This window comes from Cajanus cajan, chromosome 2 (assembly GCF_000230855.2).
Source record: "Cajanus cajan strain Asha chromosome 2, NIPB_CcT2T_4, whole genome shotgun sequence".
Lineage (NCBI taxonomy): Eukaryota > Viridiplantae > Streptophyta > Magnoliopsida > Fabales > Fabaceae > Cajanus > Cajanus cajan.
In genome coordinates this window covers 73,022,919-73,036,905 of record NC_138518.1, presented here as the reverse complement: position 1 = coordinate 73,036,905, position 13,987 = coordinate 73,022,919, and the positions used below count along the sequence as shown (strand labels likewise).

The 13,987-nt window shown below is 31.7% G+C and overlaps 2 protein-coding genes across 2 annotated transcripts; both read right to left on the bottom strand.

Moving 5' to 3' along the window:
• Positions 1–3,118: 3,118 nt before the first annotated feature.
• On the bottom strand, positions 3,119–9,308 carry LOC109804238 (mitochondrial import receptor subunit TOM40-1). Its single transcript, XM_020366030.3, has 11 exons — positions 9,076–9,308; positions 8,886–8,967; positions 8,693–8,795; positions 8,516–8,611; positions 8,090–8,140; positions 7,844–7,909; positions 5,471–5,572; positions 5,081–5,149; positions 4,921–5,004; positions 3,636–3,731; positions 3,119–3,485 (listed from the first exon to the last, which is right to left on the bottom strand). The coding sequence occupies exons 1-11, from the start codon at positions 9,188–9,190 to the stop codon at positions 3,429–3,431; spliced, it is 921 nt and encodes a 306-aa protein (XP_020221619.2). The 5' UTR covers positions 9,191–9,308; the 3' UTR covers positions 3,119–3,428.
• Positions 9,309–13,091: 3,783 nt separating this feature from the next.
• Positions 13,092–13,886, bottom strand: LOC109804063 (small ribosomal subunit protein uS9). The gene has a single exon (XM_020365818.3). The coding sequence runs from the start codon at positions 13,806–13,808 to the stop codon at positions 13,368–13,370; it is 441 nt and encodes a 146-aa protein (XP_020221407.1). The 5' UTR covers positions 13,809–13,886; the 3' UTR covers positions 13,092–13,367.
• Positions 13,887–13,987: the final 101 nt, after the last annotated feature.

Sequence of the window (13,987 nt, the reverse complement as noted above, 5' to 3'; positions counted from 1 at the left end):
AAATCTGTACAAAATAGGGTGTTAAAAGCTAAAAAAGTAAAGGCAGGATCTGAAAGACACGTGGAAAACATCTAGAACTTGGTTTTTATATTAAAGTGTTGGCATGCAACTTTTTGCACGATTTGTGGGTCAAAATGGTATGGGTTTGGTGTGTGGAAGATAAGTCATAAGTTGAAGCTTTGTCGGAGAATACCATCCAGCCTCATGTGGCGAGGCTTTTAAGACTCTTGTTTTGAGTTTTTACTTTTACGGAAAGGTTTTGCATTTCACACTCAAAATTATCATAGCAAGACATTTTATACTACATTCTTTCTCAACTATTACTTAAAATTTAGTAAAAATAAAAAAATTATATATTTTATAATTAACAAATCACTACTTATAATCATATTAAATGCAACCAATATTATGTTGGTTTCATATATAATGATTTAGTCCTTTTTTATTTTATTTCAAAACTGTTGAAGAAAGTCAAAGTCTCGCCAATGTTATGTTTGGTAAAAGTAATTGAAAATTGAAAAATTAATTAATAACTTAAAGATGTTAAGTTATCTTAATAAATTATAAATGTTTGGTAAAATTATTTATTTAAATAGTTAATAAATATAAAATAACAAGAATTGACATATTTATTAAAATTATTTAACAAATAATATTTAATTCTTTGATTGTCATTTTTAGGACACTGCTTGAACCATGATCATAGACTAAAACACACACATATATATAGAGAGAGATTCAATTATTTCAAGAGTAAAATTATTTAGATTTATTGTACTCAATAACTCATTTTATAACAAATTTTGACAATTTAACTATTAAATTAAAAGTTCTTAATTCGTAGATAGTGTCTACAAATTTTAAAAAATTTAAAAATTATTTGATATTTTGTTATATAAATTTAAATCAACGTATAACATATTTTTATGATTATTTATTGATTTAAATTAATGAAATGAAGTATCAAATAATTTTTAAACTTTTAATTTAAAAGTTGGATGAAACTTACTCTTAAAATAAGTAAATTCCTCCTCATACGCACACATGTGTGTGAGAGAGTAAGCGTGAGAGATATGTTCAAATGACATCAAATTGTCAATTGAATTTGACACCAAATTTCAATCATTCAATCTAATAAATTTTATTCACCATAACATGAGAAAAATAACATTAATTATAATAATAAAATGATAATACATTATAATCTTTATTATCATCATTGTTATTTCTATTGTCATAATGATAATAAAATTTAAATATAATTAATAATCGATATAAAATTAGTCTTGATTCAAAGGGTTGTGGGATTATCTCGTAGCCCCCACTAAGAACCCAAGTCAATACATATATCATTGATTGTATTAAATAAGGATATTTTGTACAAATATAGCAATATTTTACATCTATCAAGTGTGTGTATAATAACCTTGAATATACTGAAGAGCTTTGGGCTATCATTGATGACCTGCGTCTGGCAATGGGTACAAGAATATATTTCATGTCAAAGCCCTAAACTTGCTTGAAAAAACTAGACAAATTGAGGCTATATAAAGGTAACGTGTTTGATTCAACCTCAAAAATCCCAGACTCACATGAAAAACGTGAACAACGGAAGATATATAAAATAGTTTCTAGTTAGATGTGGAAAGTGAACGTGCGTATCAACTGAATTAGCGTATAACCAAACAGGTTAATAGTAATAGAAAGTGTATTACTAGTGCTCTTTTTTCAAATTGATTTCATTTTTATTTTCCATGTTGGAATAAGTAAGCCTTTCACCAGATTTGTTGGCTTTGCTTCTGAAGTAACCTTATAACCTGCATTTTTTTTATTTATTTATAAATTGAATGTGTAAAATATGTTCAAGCAAAACACTAGGTTATAGAAGGTATATAAAGTAGAATGAAAATAATGGAAATGGATGAACGAAAAAACTACATAGTTCTTATTGAGTAGCAAATAAGAGTAACTCAATAATAAAGATAAAGGTATTGTTTACGGTATAGGTGAAAAAAAAAATGTTAGTGGGGAGTCATTGAAATTTTTCCGATGTTTCAAAAAATTCCATTTCCCTTTTTTTTTTTTTTTTTTTACAAGGTAGTTGAAGAAATTCAATCAATTTGTTTAACCAAATTACCCAGTAAAAAAGGGCTGAAAAGGTTGTATGAATTGCAAAATTGAACAAGTGTTTGGTATAAAAAAAAAAACACTTAAAATCAGTGCAAATATAAAAATTATAAAAATAGAATTTAATAAATGTACACGTTTCAATTCTAAAGGATACAATTAGAATTATAAAAGTAAAGATAAGATACTCCATAAGGTTTTGAATCAAATAACCAATATAGTTTTAATCCATGAGATGTAACTTGGCAAACCAAGCTTTTCTACGTGTAACTTTACTTATACCGGAAGGATTAAAGATTCGATTGAAAATACACAATGGTCAAAGCTAACAAATGTTAGAACACCCCTAGACTTAACTGTAGGAAAATCAGTAAGTTATAATAACTAACCTGTTTGAAGTGTTAAAACAAAGACTTTATGAAGAAATGACTACTACTAGAATTTTGAGTCATTTATGTACTTGATATGATCATAAAGAAAAATATTTATTCATATACCAACATATCATGCAACTCACCATAATGTATCTCAAGTTGTTTAAAATATTATGCTTTTCTTCAGCAATATCATTTCATGTTCCTTACAATAAGATGGGATTCAACACTTAATTTGCAGACAAAAAGAATTGAAATAAAAACCATTATAATAAACTATTTTATAGCACTTCACTTCTCAATCTATTGGTTTTGGTAGGCCAACAAATTTAAACAGGATACGGTGGCCCCCCTTAGTCTGTGTTTGGGTAGGCCAACGAATTGAAGAAGGAAACCACTTTTACGTATTGTTGATTTACCATTGTGTAAAAATGGAATCTCTCCAAATAATCTCTAAAATAAGACTCTTAATTTTTGCTTGTAAAAGAGAGATTTAAGCGTTAATCTACCACTAAATTATGCTTTGACTTCAACATGAAAAAACGGCACACCAAGGCATTCTTGATGCGATGGTCCCATGGGTTATTTAAACATGAGAAGTATATGACATGGATAGATACACGAACACCAGAAAAATTATTGAAATTGAATCTCACAATATGCATTAATCTGATATCACTCTACATCCCCCTCAAGGGAAAACAGGGCAATAGTTCCAAATAAATTAAGTTTCTTCGGCCCAAGTTCCAAATAAATTGATGACTACTGGAATTTCTGCAGCTACTTGTTGATTGTAAATAGTGTTTCCCGACACAACCGATACTTCCTCTTTTCTTTTTTGGAAAGAAAAATCTCCGACAAGGAAAAAGATGCAAGAAACCTCGCTAAGCTGGCTACAGCAATGGAAGCAGTTCTAGTCCTGCTTATTCATTCTCCAACGGTCAAACCAAACCCAAATTTGTAGTCTTTTTTCCTGTGGTCAAGCTGCAATCATAAAAATGAAAGCCATGTCAAGGCAGCATTGCAAAATCCAACCAACTTAATTACACATTTTCCCACCAACTAGACTTTCATGCATACTACACACATCCCTACACAAATTAAAAAAGAAGAATAAAGAAAATTGTCTCTGACCTCTGCAGAAAGAATAAAATTCAGACCCATATTTAACCGCTCCTCCAAAAAAGCAGCAACACAGCCGTTGGAATCAATCTTTCCCCTAAGGCGGCACTACAATAACCAAGACAAGATGTGCAAAATAGATAAAAATATGATTACCTTAAATGTGGACAATATCAATTATCAATGCATCATTATTATCAAAGTTCAAAAGCAGAGCTTTAAATGACTTTACAGCCAAGTAATGAACTCACTAATCCAAAATCAACTACGTAGTAATCCAAATGATCTCTTGTAATCAAAGCATGCTTTTAATGTCCGAGTGATCCTAGTTACCTTCAATGAGGGGAGAGCTTCACCAATTTTTTTAAAAATTTATTTTCCCTTTTCTTTGATTGAAAGGAATCACAGGTAGGGTCAGTTTTTTTTCTGCATATTCTTAAAATTCAGCTAACATCCTTTTACCTCGCATTGTAACTTGAAATTGCTTAGTATTAATCCCCCATTACAATTCACAAAATACACACAAAAAAAAAAGCTTTGCTCATTAAAATCAGCCAAGGAAAAATATTCATTAGTTTTGTAAAAGAAAATGGTGTTTTGCATTGTTGAAAGGTGAAACATCAATGTTCTAAATGCCACATCATATCTGTTCGAGTAGAAGCCATTAATAGTTCAAGATTAGCTAACTCTCAAATTTTGACCTGTTACACCAGACACCCAAAAATGCAGGTCCATCTTACCAAATAAAAATTTCAGGATGCAGAATTGTTCATCTGTCTAAAACAAGTAAACTAATTCTGAATAAGGAATGATAAAATACTGTAAAAAAATTAGACTTGCCTCTATAGTGCATATTTAAAGATGCAAAAAGGTAAGGATGATGAGAAAATTATATGGGAAGTTACACATTTAGTGCACTACCTACTGCTACTGGCCACTTGTTCCAGAAGGGTATTTTTTTGTCTCCCGATCATTGGAGATCGAAGTGAGCATACTACAAAAGTTTGCAAGTTTTGATGGTGTTATTATGTCTGCAGTTAAATGGAGGTGACAGCATGGGAGGAGGGAAACTTGAAAAGGCATCTAGATGTGATGCACTGACTAATAATTGTCAATTTTCTTCCGCCCTTTCCATTCCTGCAAGTTTTACTCCCAATGTACTGATATATAGATGAACAAGCAAGCCCTATTATAACCAATGTACAATATAAAGCCAACTGGTCCATGTGATCACATTTCTCTTGCATTAGTTCCAAATTTCAATCCATGATTGCATTCATGAAAGAGAAAAAACTACCTGTCTAAGGATGTAGTCATAACCAAAGCTAGCTGTGACATCTCTTGACAAGTAGTTACACATTAACTCTGATGCTAGAGAAACCTGAAAGGAACATTTCGTATAAGAGAAAAACTTCAATTGAAAACAACATAAATCAACAAAGTCTTCATCGACTCACCTTCTCAGATACCTTCTGAACATAGCTTAAAAGAACCATTCCAGTGCTAGCAACTTGCCCTGTAGCAACCTGGATCCAGGTGAGCAAATTGAAAGATTTTAGTAGTGATAAAAAAAGGAGGGAAAAATACAAGTCAAAAAAATAAAAATTTGCATAACCAATGGTTGAAGTGTGGACAAATAAAAAAATGCTATATTCTCTCAATATTTTGTGCATGTGTATAATTGTTTTTATCAAGGCAGATTAGACAAAACAAAAAATATTAAAACTGGTGGTAATGCAGAAATATAGTACAGGGCATAACTGTCTTGAAAATATCAATATAGAAAATTAGAAATTCATAGATAAATGGCCAATAATACATGCAGGCCAAGTCTTAAGCCATCATACCATTTTATCAGTGTTGTAGCGAGCAGCATAACCAACACCAGACTTCCGATGCTGACCAGCCCAAAATACCTCCCCACCCAATGATAAATGCTGTGTCACACTCTGCAGAAAGCCAAAGTTTTCAGTAATAATTTAGATGAGACCATATACATCCATCAATTGCACCACATCAAGTAGTAGGTTGTTAAGGGAAATTAAGAGTGAGTAATGCTCCGCAATTTTTTAGCAGAATAATACTCAAACAGACCTAATATAGCAAACTGACACTAACAATAAAAACATAAAACAATGCAAAATTCCAAGGTAGAATGAAAAAAAAACTGATAACAATAACAAATGTATCTCACACTACACATCAGCCGATTAAAAAAAAGAAGCAAAATAGATGAGAAAACTTCGAAAACTGTCAAATATTAATATTCATTAGTGTTTTAAATCCTGGATAGCAGCATAGAGTGGCTGACCCAAAATATGCTAGTGGGAAAGCTGGCGTTCTGATTTTGATATTATTATTCAGTTTATTATACTGTATGTTATGCTTTATTTTGTTTTTATTACTATCATTATTTAGTTTATTATATTATATGCTATTCTTTAAATAAAAACAAATAGAAAGAGAAGCTAACTAGACTCAAATAGAGGCCCAGCAAACCAAAAGGTTCAAAACACTTGAAACATGTTTGGGGTCATTGCACAATTCTCCCAACCCTAAACCTTTGTTTCCTGTAACCTAGCAACTACACGCTGCCTCCCCCTTCAAAGTTCAAAGAAGATTCAATTGCATATGCAGGAGAGCAAAATGCAGACAGCTTCACACAGAAAGTGGGCAAAGATCACAGATGCAGAAGGGGTAGAAAGGGCAGTGCGATGAATAGCCAGTGGGAAGAGGCCAAGATCCCAGCAGCTAACTGCTGCCTTCCCCCTTCGAAGTTCTAAGATTCAAATACAAATGGAGAGCAAACCGCAGACAGGTTCACACAGAGAAATAGGGCAAAGATCACAGATGCAGAAGGGGCTGTGGCAATGATATAGCCCAAAGGAAGAAGCACTACACTCATGGGAGTGACAATGAACTGCTCCTGTAATGGCCACGAGCCACACCACCAGTCTAGTGGCACTATAGCACAATACTTAAAACCCTTGTATTAATAACAACTTAAAAGTAAGAAGAATTAAGATGTCGCTAAACATAAACCATTTACATCCACCCACCCAAAAAATACAAAAAGGTAACAAAATATCTAAACCAGAAGAACCTTGGTAAGGAAATGCTGATGCAGATTGCCTTGCACATTACCTCAAATATTAGCCAAAACCAATCAGCCAATAAATGATTATTGATTTACCTAAAAGGTAAAAAGTAAGATATATTTCCCATCAGGCACATGAAGCCAATTATTCAGTTAAAATATCACTGATCATCAATTATCGATCTCAAATATATCCATTTCTTGAAAGAGAGCTTCTACAATATTTAATTATTTATATCTAGCACTGCCTTTGCATCACTAGAAATAGCCATTCTTCGTAATAGTAAAGCAATAATTTGTGTAGAATCCCAGCGTGTACAATTATTATACTATACGCTTTATACTTTAAAAAATGTCAATTAACCTAATTTTCTCTTTCAATGGTTCTATGATGCAAATTTAGTGAGCTGCCTATACCTGCATAACATACTAAATTAACCTAAAGCAGAAGAGCAAAAAGAAAATGTTACTTGAATTAATGAATAATGCTAACACTTCAACAAAATAATACACAACAAACAAGGTTTTAAATTGTGATCGTAGTTTTGTGGTGATCTTGGATGCTGAGTAAAATTGTGGACAAATGTGATTGTAATTATGATCACATACATAGACATAGTCCAAAAGCCTTAATGTTAGGGCCAAAATTGCAAACGCAGACATTTTTTAAAAACCTTGCCACAGGGCAATTTATCAGAATATTGACAGCATAAGACAATAAACTTCACAAAAGATCATTCAAAAATGAACTTGGTGCTAAATAATAGTTTTGTTTACTAACGAAAGCCTTCTCATCTGTTGTGCAACTAATCTAGACACCAACTTGCTTTACTCATTTTTTCCATTTTACTCATTTTCACAAAAAAAAAGAATCATTGAGAAATCTAAAAATAAGCATTTAAACAAGAGGAATAGCCCAAGGAGTTCTATTATCCCATCCAGTTTATGATCTACATAAGCATTTAAACAAGAGGAATAGCAATAGAACCACCGCACATTGCATTTACCAAATAAGAAAAGAGAAACTGCAGAATGAATTTACCAGAAAATATAAAGAAATATTGCATAATGTATTTAACAGAAAATATAAAGAAATACTGCACAATGCATGCAGATCCTGTACCTGAATATAACTTGCTCCTAGTAAGGCCCCATTCCCAAGTTGAAACTGTGTCCTATAGTCATTTCCCTGAAAAATATAATATAATAAAATTAAGAAACAAGGAAAAGACTTAAAGAGAGTTCATATGCATAGTATGTGAGAGTTCATTTAAGAAACTCCAACACAATATATGTCCTAGAAACAACAAATTTTAATTAATGGAAAGCACATCAGATGATTTAGTTGAGAAATGGTAAACTAGTTGACCTTGTAATCAAAGTTGATCATCCCATGAGACATGTGTGGCTCATTCGTAAGCTGTACAAAGCCGACAAGAAAATAGAAGGTTATGGTGATTAAAAAGAGACTAAGTGATAACGAAAACAAACAGCAAAGAAGCATGAGAATGGGGAGTGGCAAGGGGATGCCATAAACCAAATACTGCACAGATAAATAGAGAATTAACATTCCACGACACAACTACTTACTTTTTTAGGTACCAATAAGTTGTAAGTGATACTGCTGGAAAGTAGAAACCATAAAATAATACAAGCTCTAGTTCTCGTAATAGAGTCCAAAAGATATATACTAACTAACCAAAGAAGTAGCAGAACACCAAGCGTGTGAAAGTGGGAAAGTTACAGGCAGCATTGCTCATAAATCATAATAATTGAAAGGCGTATATATACACACCTGAGCATTTGCTTTAAAAGTGAGATTTTCGGACAAATCGCACTTGACTCTGGCATTCAGCCTTCCATCAGTCAAAATTCTCCCCCAGAGCAACAACTGCAGAACAGCGTCATCAGTGAGAACACACTCTAAAAGCCACTAACAGAAGTGCCATTTTCAACGAAAGGCAAAAGTTACCCTAGGATGATCAATGAAGGTTGAGCCAAACTCATAGTGAGCAGTGGGAATCTTAATGGTCTCAGTGGACTGAGAAGGAATCTCAGTAGGTCCCATCAACACGCTGATCAGACAACACCAACAACAACAAATAAATAAATGAACGAACTTTCACAATTGAATTTCATAAATAAATTTTAAAAAATAAAGGTACCTGTGATTGAGAGAGAACTTCTGATTGAGCATCTTGGTGAAATCAAAACGCATGCCCTCGAAAAGATCCGGCTTCAAAGACACTACCCAAAAAAAAATAAAAATAAAAGTAGGAGCTGAAAATGTTTACGAAATGGAAGCGAAACACGAAGATTGAAATCGAGATTGGGAGTGAGATTGAGATGACTGACTCATGGCCTCGCGGTGGAGCTCTTCGAAGGGAATTGGACATGGGAGATTGAAGTAATCGACCTTGGCGTCGACGGCGGGAGCGGGAGCGGGAGGAGGAGGCACGGTGGTGGCCATTGATGAACGAGCGAGAGAAGAGGAACGCAAATCTGAAGAGTGAGAAGTTCTAAAACCCTCTCAACAACCTTCCACCACTGCTAAAACCCTAATTCTCTTTTCCTTTTCTGTCTCACTCAGCTAAGCTTATACAACTTCACCCTCACGCTTAAACCCGACCCGACCCGATCCGTTTTCGTCGCAGTACGGAACGGGTTTCTTACGAATGCACTATTCGCCTTTACCCGAATCATACCCAAATAGTGGTGCTAATTAATTAGAGAACTTCCACAAATTCACATCTATTCCTTACTTTCTCATTTAAATTTAAAATATTTATTTTAGATGCTGTTACTCTATTCACTTTTTTTTTGTTACGATCACAATAAGTCAAAGCTTATCAATAATAAAATGAATTATATTACCGGTATACATAAATTGAAAAGTATTAAACATACTTTGTTAAATACTATTTTAAATTAGTCAATAAGTAAGCATTACAATTTTTTATATATATTTTAATATGACGAAATTTTAAAAAAAAAAAATTATTTTATTTTATATTATATAAATGCTAGTTAGTATCTCAATAACTCTAGATAAAAAAAATTATAAGTAAATAATCATTAAAAATATTTTATAAAGGTTAGTTTGATTCACAAAGGAAGTGAAGAGATTTTAAAAAATAATTTACCTTTATATCCCTATAATTTTATATTTAAAAACATAAATAATAATATTTTAAACATTATATTAAAAATGTTTCAAAATTTCCTATCTCTCCTCCAAATTCCTTCAATATTGGAGATGAGCTAAAATTAGATAAATATGAAGTTTGCTTTCCTACTTCCCTCTACTAAAGTTGAACAATATTGAAGGTTAGTTATATAACTTTAGTTACCAAAACTAATCTTCCCTCTACTAAAGTAAAAGATTTTGAGTATTTTGACCAATTCTTTGTTAACTACCTTACAAGAAATAGGAGTAATAAGTGATATTAGTGAGTACCATTTTGGATGATACAAGCACATGACAATAATCAATGTAGTTAATGTAATATTTTTATAAATATTTTGATAAAATTATATTTTTATTATATAATATTAATTATATATATTAAAAAACCACTAAAGAATATTCTCTATCAAACATCTAAACAAGTTTGAACTAATTGAATACGTATATCATAAATTTCCTGGATTGATTTTCCATTTCTAGAAACAATATAATTTATAACTTTAAGTTTCAGATTATCTATTTTAGAATGTATAATGAAAAAAAAGTTTTACTAAATTGATACCATCTACTATTTCACATGAAATGATGGGACGAATCAAAACAAATACTTTTTTTAATAATTGTGATCGAACAATTATTCACTAAATTTTTTATTAAAGTTAATACATAAATATAAAGATATTATTTAGTTGATGTTATTAATACAATATTTTAACAAATATTTAAATAAATTAATATTTTTTGATAAGATATTATTTATCATATTTAATGAACATAATGCTAATATATATATATATATATATATATATATTAAAATACAGTTTTTTAAATTAATATATTTACATTAAAATTCTATTATTAAATAAAATACAAATACTATTAAACTTAATACTTACATGTATTATTTTATATTATATATATACATAAATTGACACATGTATATATATATATATATAATTTATCTTATAATTTCTATTTACCTTTTTTATGATTGTTAGCAAAACTGTTATTTTCTCATAAACTTCTTAAAGAATTTAATTTTTTAAAGAACACTATTTTAGAATTATTTTTCAGTTATAATCAATAATTTAAAGTTAATATTTAACAATGAATAAACAAAAAATCCAATAAATATATGTTTTAATGACAACATGATGAAATTAACTATCCAGGTGTATATTTATAAGAGTTAATCACCTATACACTGCCGGTGTAAAATTTTTTTACACTAACAACCAATCAGATCTTTTAATAGTGTCATGTCATTTACTTATTTAATGAAATAAAAGTAAAATAAAATAATTTAAAATATCTAATTGGTTACCAGTGTAAATTTTTTTTACACTGGTAGTGTATCAGTGATTAACTTTATTTATAATGCTTATTTTCAAAACCATATTACAAAGCATTTATATATACTATATTTGGAAAATTAAAATATAATAAAAAATTAAAAAATAATAAACTCAATAACTCTTACCATCTGAGGTTCAACACCAAACTTCTAGGTCTAGAAATACGACACTTAGATTTTCCTTTGGTTAATAAAATGTTTTTGTTGACAAGGCTGTCCTCAGAAAGATTAACATATTTCTGAACTATAATCATTTTTAACCTTCCAAAACATTTCTTCACTTACTACATGTTTTGGCATCTTTGAATACCACCAAAAAATCCTCTAAAGCTTTTCTTCATGTGAAAATTTTTAAGGCTATGTCATCGTAAAGTGGAGCTAGATGAAAAAATCTTATTAACGCTCACGAAACAATAATATTTTATTACTTTATAGAATCTTTTATTTTATAAAAATATTTTATTAACACCACCAATGAAATGTCAAAATATCATATTATTTTTCATGACAATTTTGGGGGTTGATTAATAGACAGCCCGACTGAAAACACACGAAGGAGAGCATTTCAATTTTAATACCCTACCAAAGTCAAATTAAAGCCCGTGCATTTTTTTGGTTTTAAAGAAAAGGTATATCACCTCACTAGGATGACACCTATCGCAACTCTATACCAATTCAGTATTTACTATAAGAAAAAGAGAAGAAAAAATAATTAAATTAAAGCGCGTCTGTGTATGTATAACATGTTAGACAAACAATCCTTTTTTGCCTTTTTCCCCTCTCCTTACGGGTAGTACAATCGTAGTTACTTTTTATAACATGTTAGATATTCAAACTGCATCAATGAAATAGAACCGTAATACTTCTCTAATATAGCAAAAGAATAATCATCAAATTTTGTCCATAAAACATCATTACATTCTCTTCCAAATCCATTTCTAAAATCTAATAAAATTATTTAAGAAATATATAATAAATACACAGTAAAATATTGTTCAATTGAATCCTTGGATTAATATATTTAACTACCACTTAAGGGACTAATTTAAAAGAATTACGATATAACATAATTTCTAATTCTTTAAATAAATATTAATAACCAAAAATTACACTTAATTGAAAGAACTGAAAAATAAGTTTATTTCAATAATGGATTATATACAATCAGTCATAATCAGAATCAGATAATTTTTGGGTAATAAGTTGGCTACAACCCTTAAAAAAAAGGCTAGAAAATCAGTGTTAATATATTTAATTTTATGAACAAAAAAAATTAGATTTTACTCAATAATTTTTTATAGAAAATAAGCAGTATAGAAATTTCGATTGTCCCTTTCCTTATCCTAAAAAACAAAAACAGTTGAAACGGTAAAATTATACCCAAATATGCAATGATTGGAAACGAATGAAGACATAATTTCCCTAAAACCTAAACCTTTAAAACAAAAGGGGTTGATTGGGCAAACGTTCGTATACCATGATTCTTGCGAAAGCCCTCTTTCGGCCAAAATTCTTCATCGAAAACAATTTTGTACTTGAAAGTTGAAAAACATATAGAGCGAAATGACAGAGAATCGAGAATGGCAGAGGTGGGAAATGGATTCTGAATTTGTGAAGGTGATGAGAAAGCATATGGCTAGAAATATTAGTTCACAAGGTATCAGCTTGTGTTACGGCTACTTCATAATGCATTTCTTCGAATATCTTGTGTGCCTATTTCCGAGTGAATTACTCCAAGACAAAATCCCTCATCTGTGGAACATTACATGGTTCCAACTTTGCGAGTTTACATCAACCATCGCAATAACAACACCAATGCACACAAATCGATTCCAATACAGAAAGAACCAACTATAATTAAACCATAAATATACCGTAAAACGCAACAAAACCTAGCTTTAGGATTCAGCGCAATAGAAGCACCAATCCAACCACAAAAAGATAGTACCCAAACAATTATATTTAAAGTAATGACATAACTTAAACTTGCCTAAAACATAATCATATAACTGTATCCAAAATTCGATTAAACAACTCAGCGCAAAACAAATAACAGAGTACTGGAACAACAACTTATGACAGTAACATAAAAAGATAAAGCGAAAATCAACGGTAGGATTTCTGGAACCTGGCGCGAGCACCGCGACCTCCGAACTTCTTTGGCTCGCAGCGGCGGGGATCGGCGACGAGGAGAGTACGATCATACCTGACGAGAATGTCCTTAATCTCCTTCTTGCTCTGTTCATCGACGTACTTCTGGTAGAAGGCGACGAGTGCCTTGGCGATGCTCTGGCGGATGGCGTAGATCTGGGAGGTGTGACCGCCGCCCTTGACGCGGATGCGCATGTCGACGCCGGCGAAGCGGTGGCGGCCTAGGAGGAGGATTGGCTCGAAGGCCTTGAAGCGGAGGATCTCCGGCTCCACGAGCTCGATCGGACAGCCGTTGATCTTGATGAGGCCTCGGCCGCGCTTGCAGTAGGTGACGGCCACCGCCGTCTTCTTCCGGCCGAAGCACTGGACTTGCTCGATTGCTGGCACCTGCGCCATTGTCGCCGCTAGGGTTTGGGTTTGGGTTTGGGTTTAGGTTTTCACTGCGCCTCTCACTTGTGCGAAATATCAGTGTCTCTCTCTTTATATATCTACACCCCAATTAGGGTTTTTGAGACTGCCAAAATGCCCTCATTGCCCCTCCTAATTACGCCACCCCTACCTATATTTTAATATAA

What these genes read in the sequence shown, in the direction of transcription:
- LOC109804238 (XM_020366030.3), bottom strand. Translation starts at nt 9,190, where the DNA reads ATGGCCACCACCGTGCCTCCTCCTCCCGCTCCCGCTCCCGCCGTCGAC. An exon ending in AAGTTCTCTCTCAATCACAG is followed by an intron (nt 8,796 to 8,885) that starts GTACCTTTATTT and finishes TTGTCTGATCAG; the next exon opens with CGTGTTGATGGGACCTACTG. An exon ending in ATGACTACATCCTTAGACAG is followed by an intron (nt 3,732 to 4,920) that starts GTAGTTTTTTCT and finishes TGGTTATTGTAG; the next exon opens with TGCCGCCTTAGGGGAAAGAT.
- LOC109804063 (XM_020365818.3), bottom strand. Translation starts at nt 13,808, where the DNA reads ATGGCGCAGGTGCCAGCAATCGAGCAAGTCCAGTGCTTCGGCCGGAAG.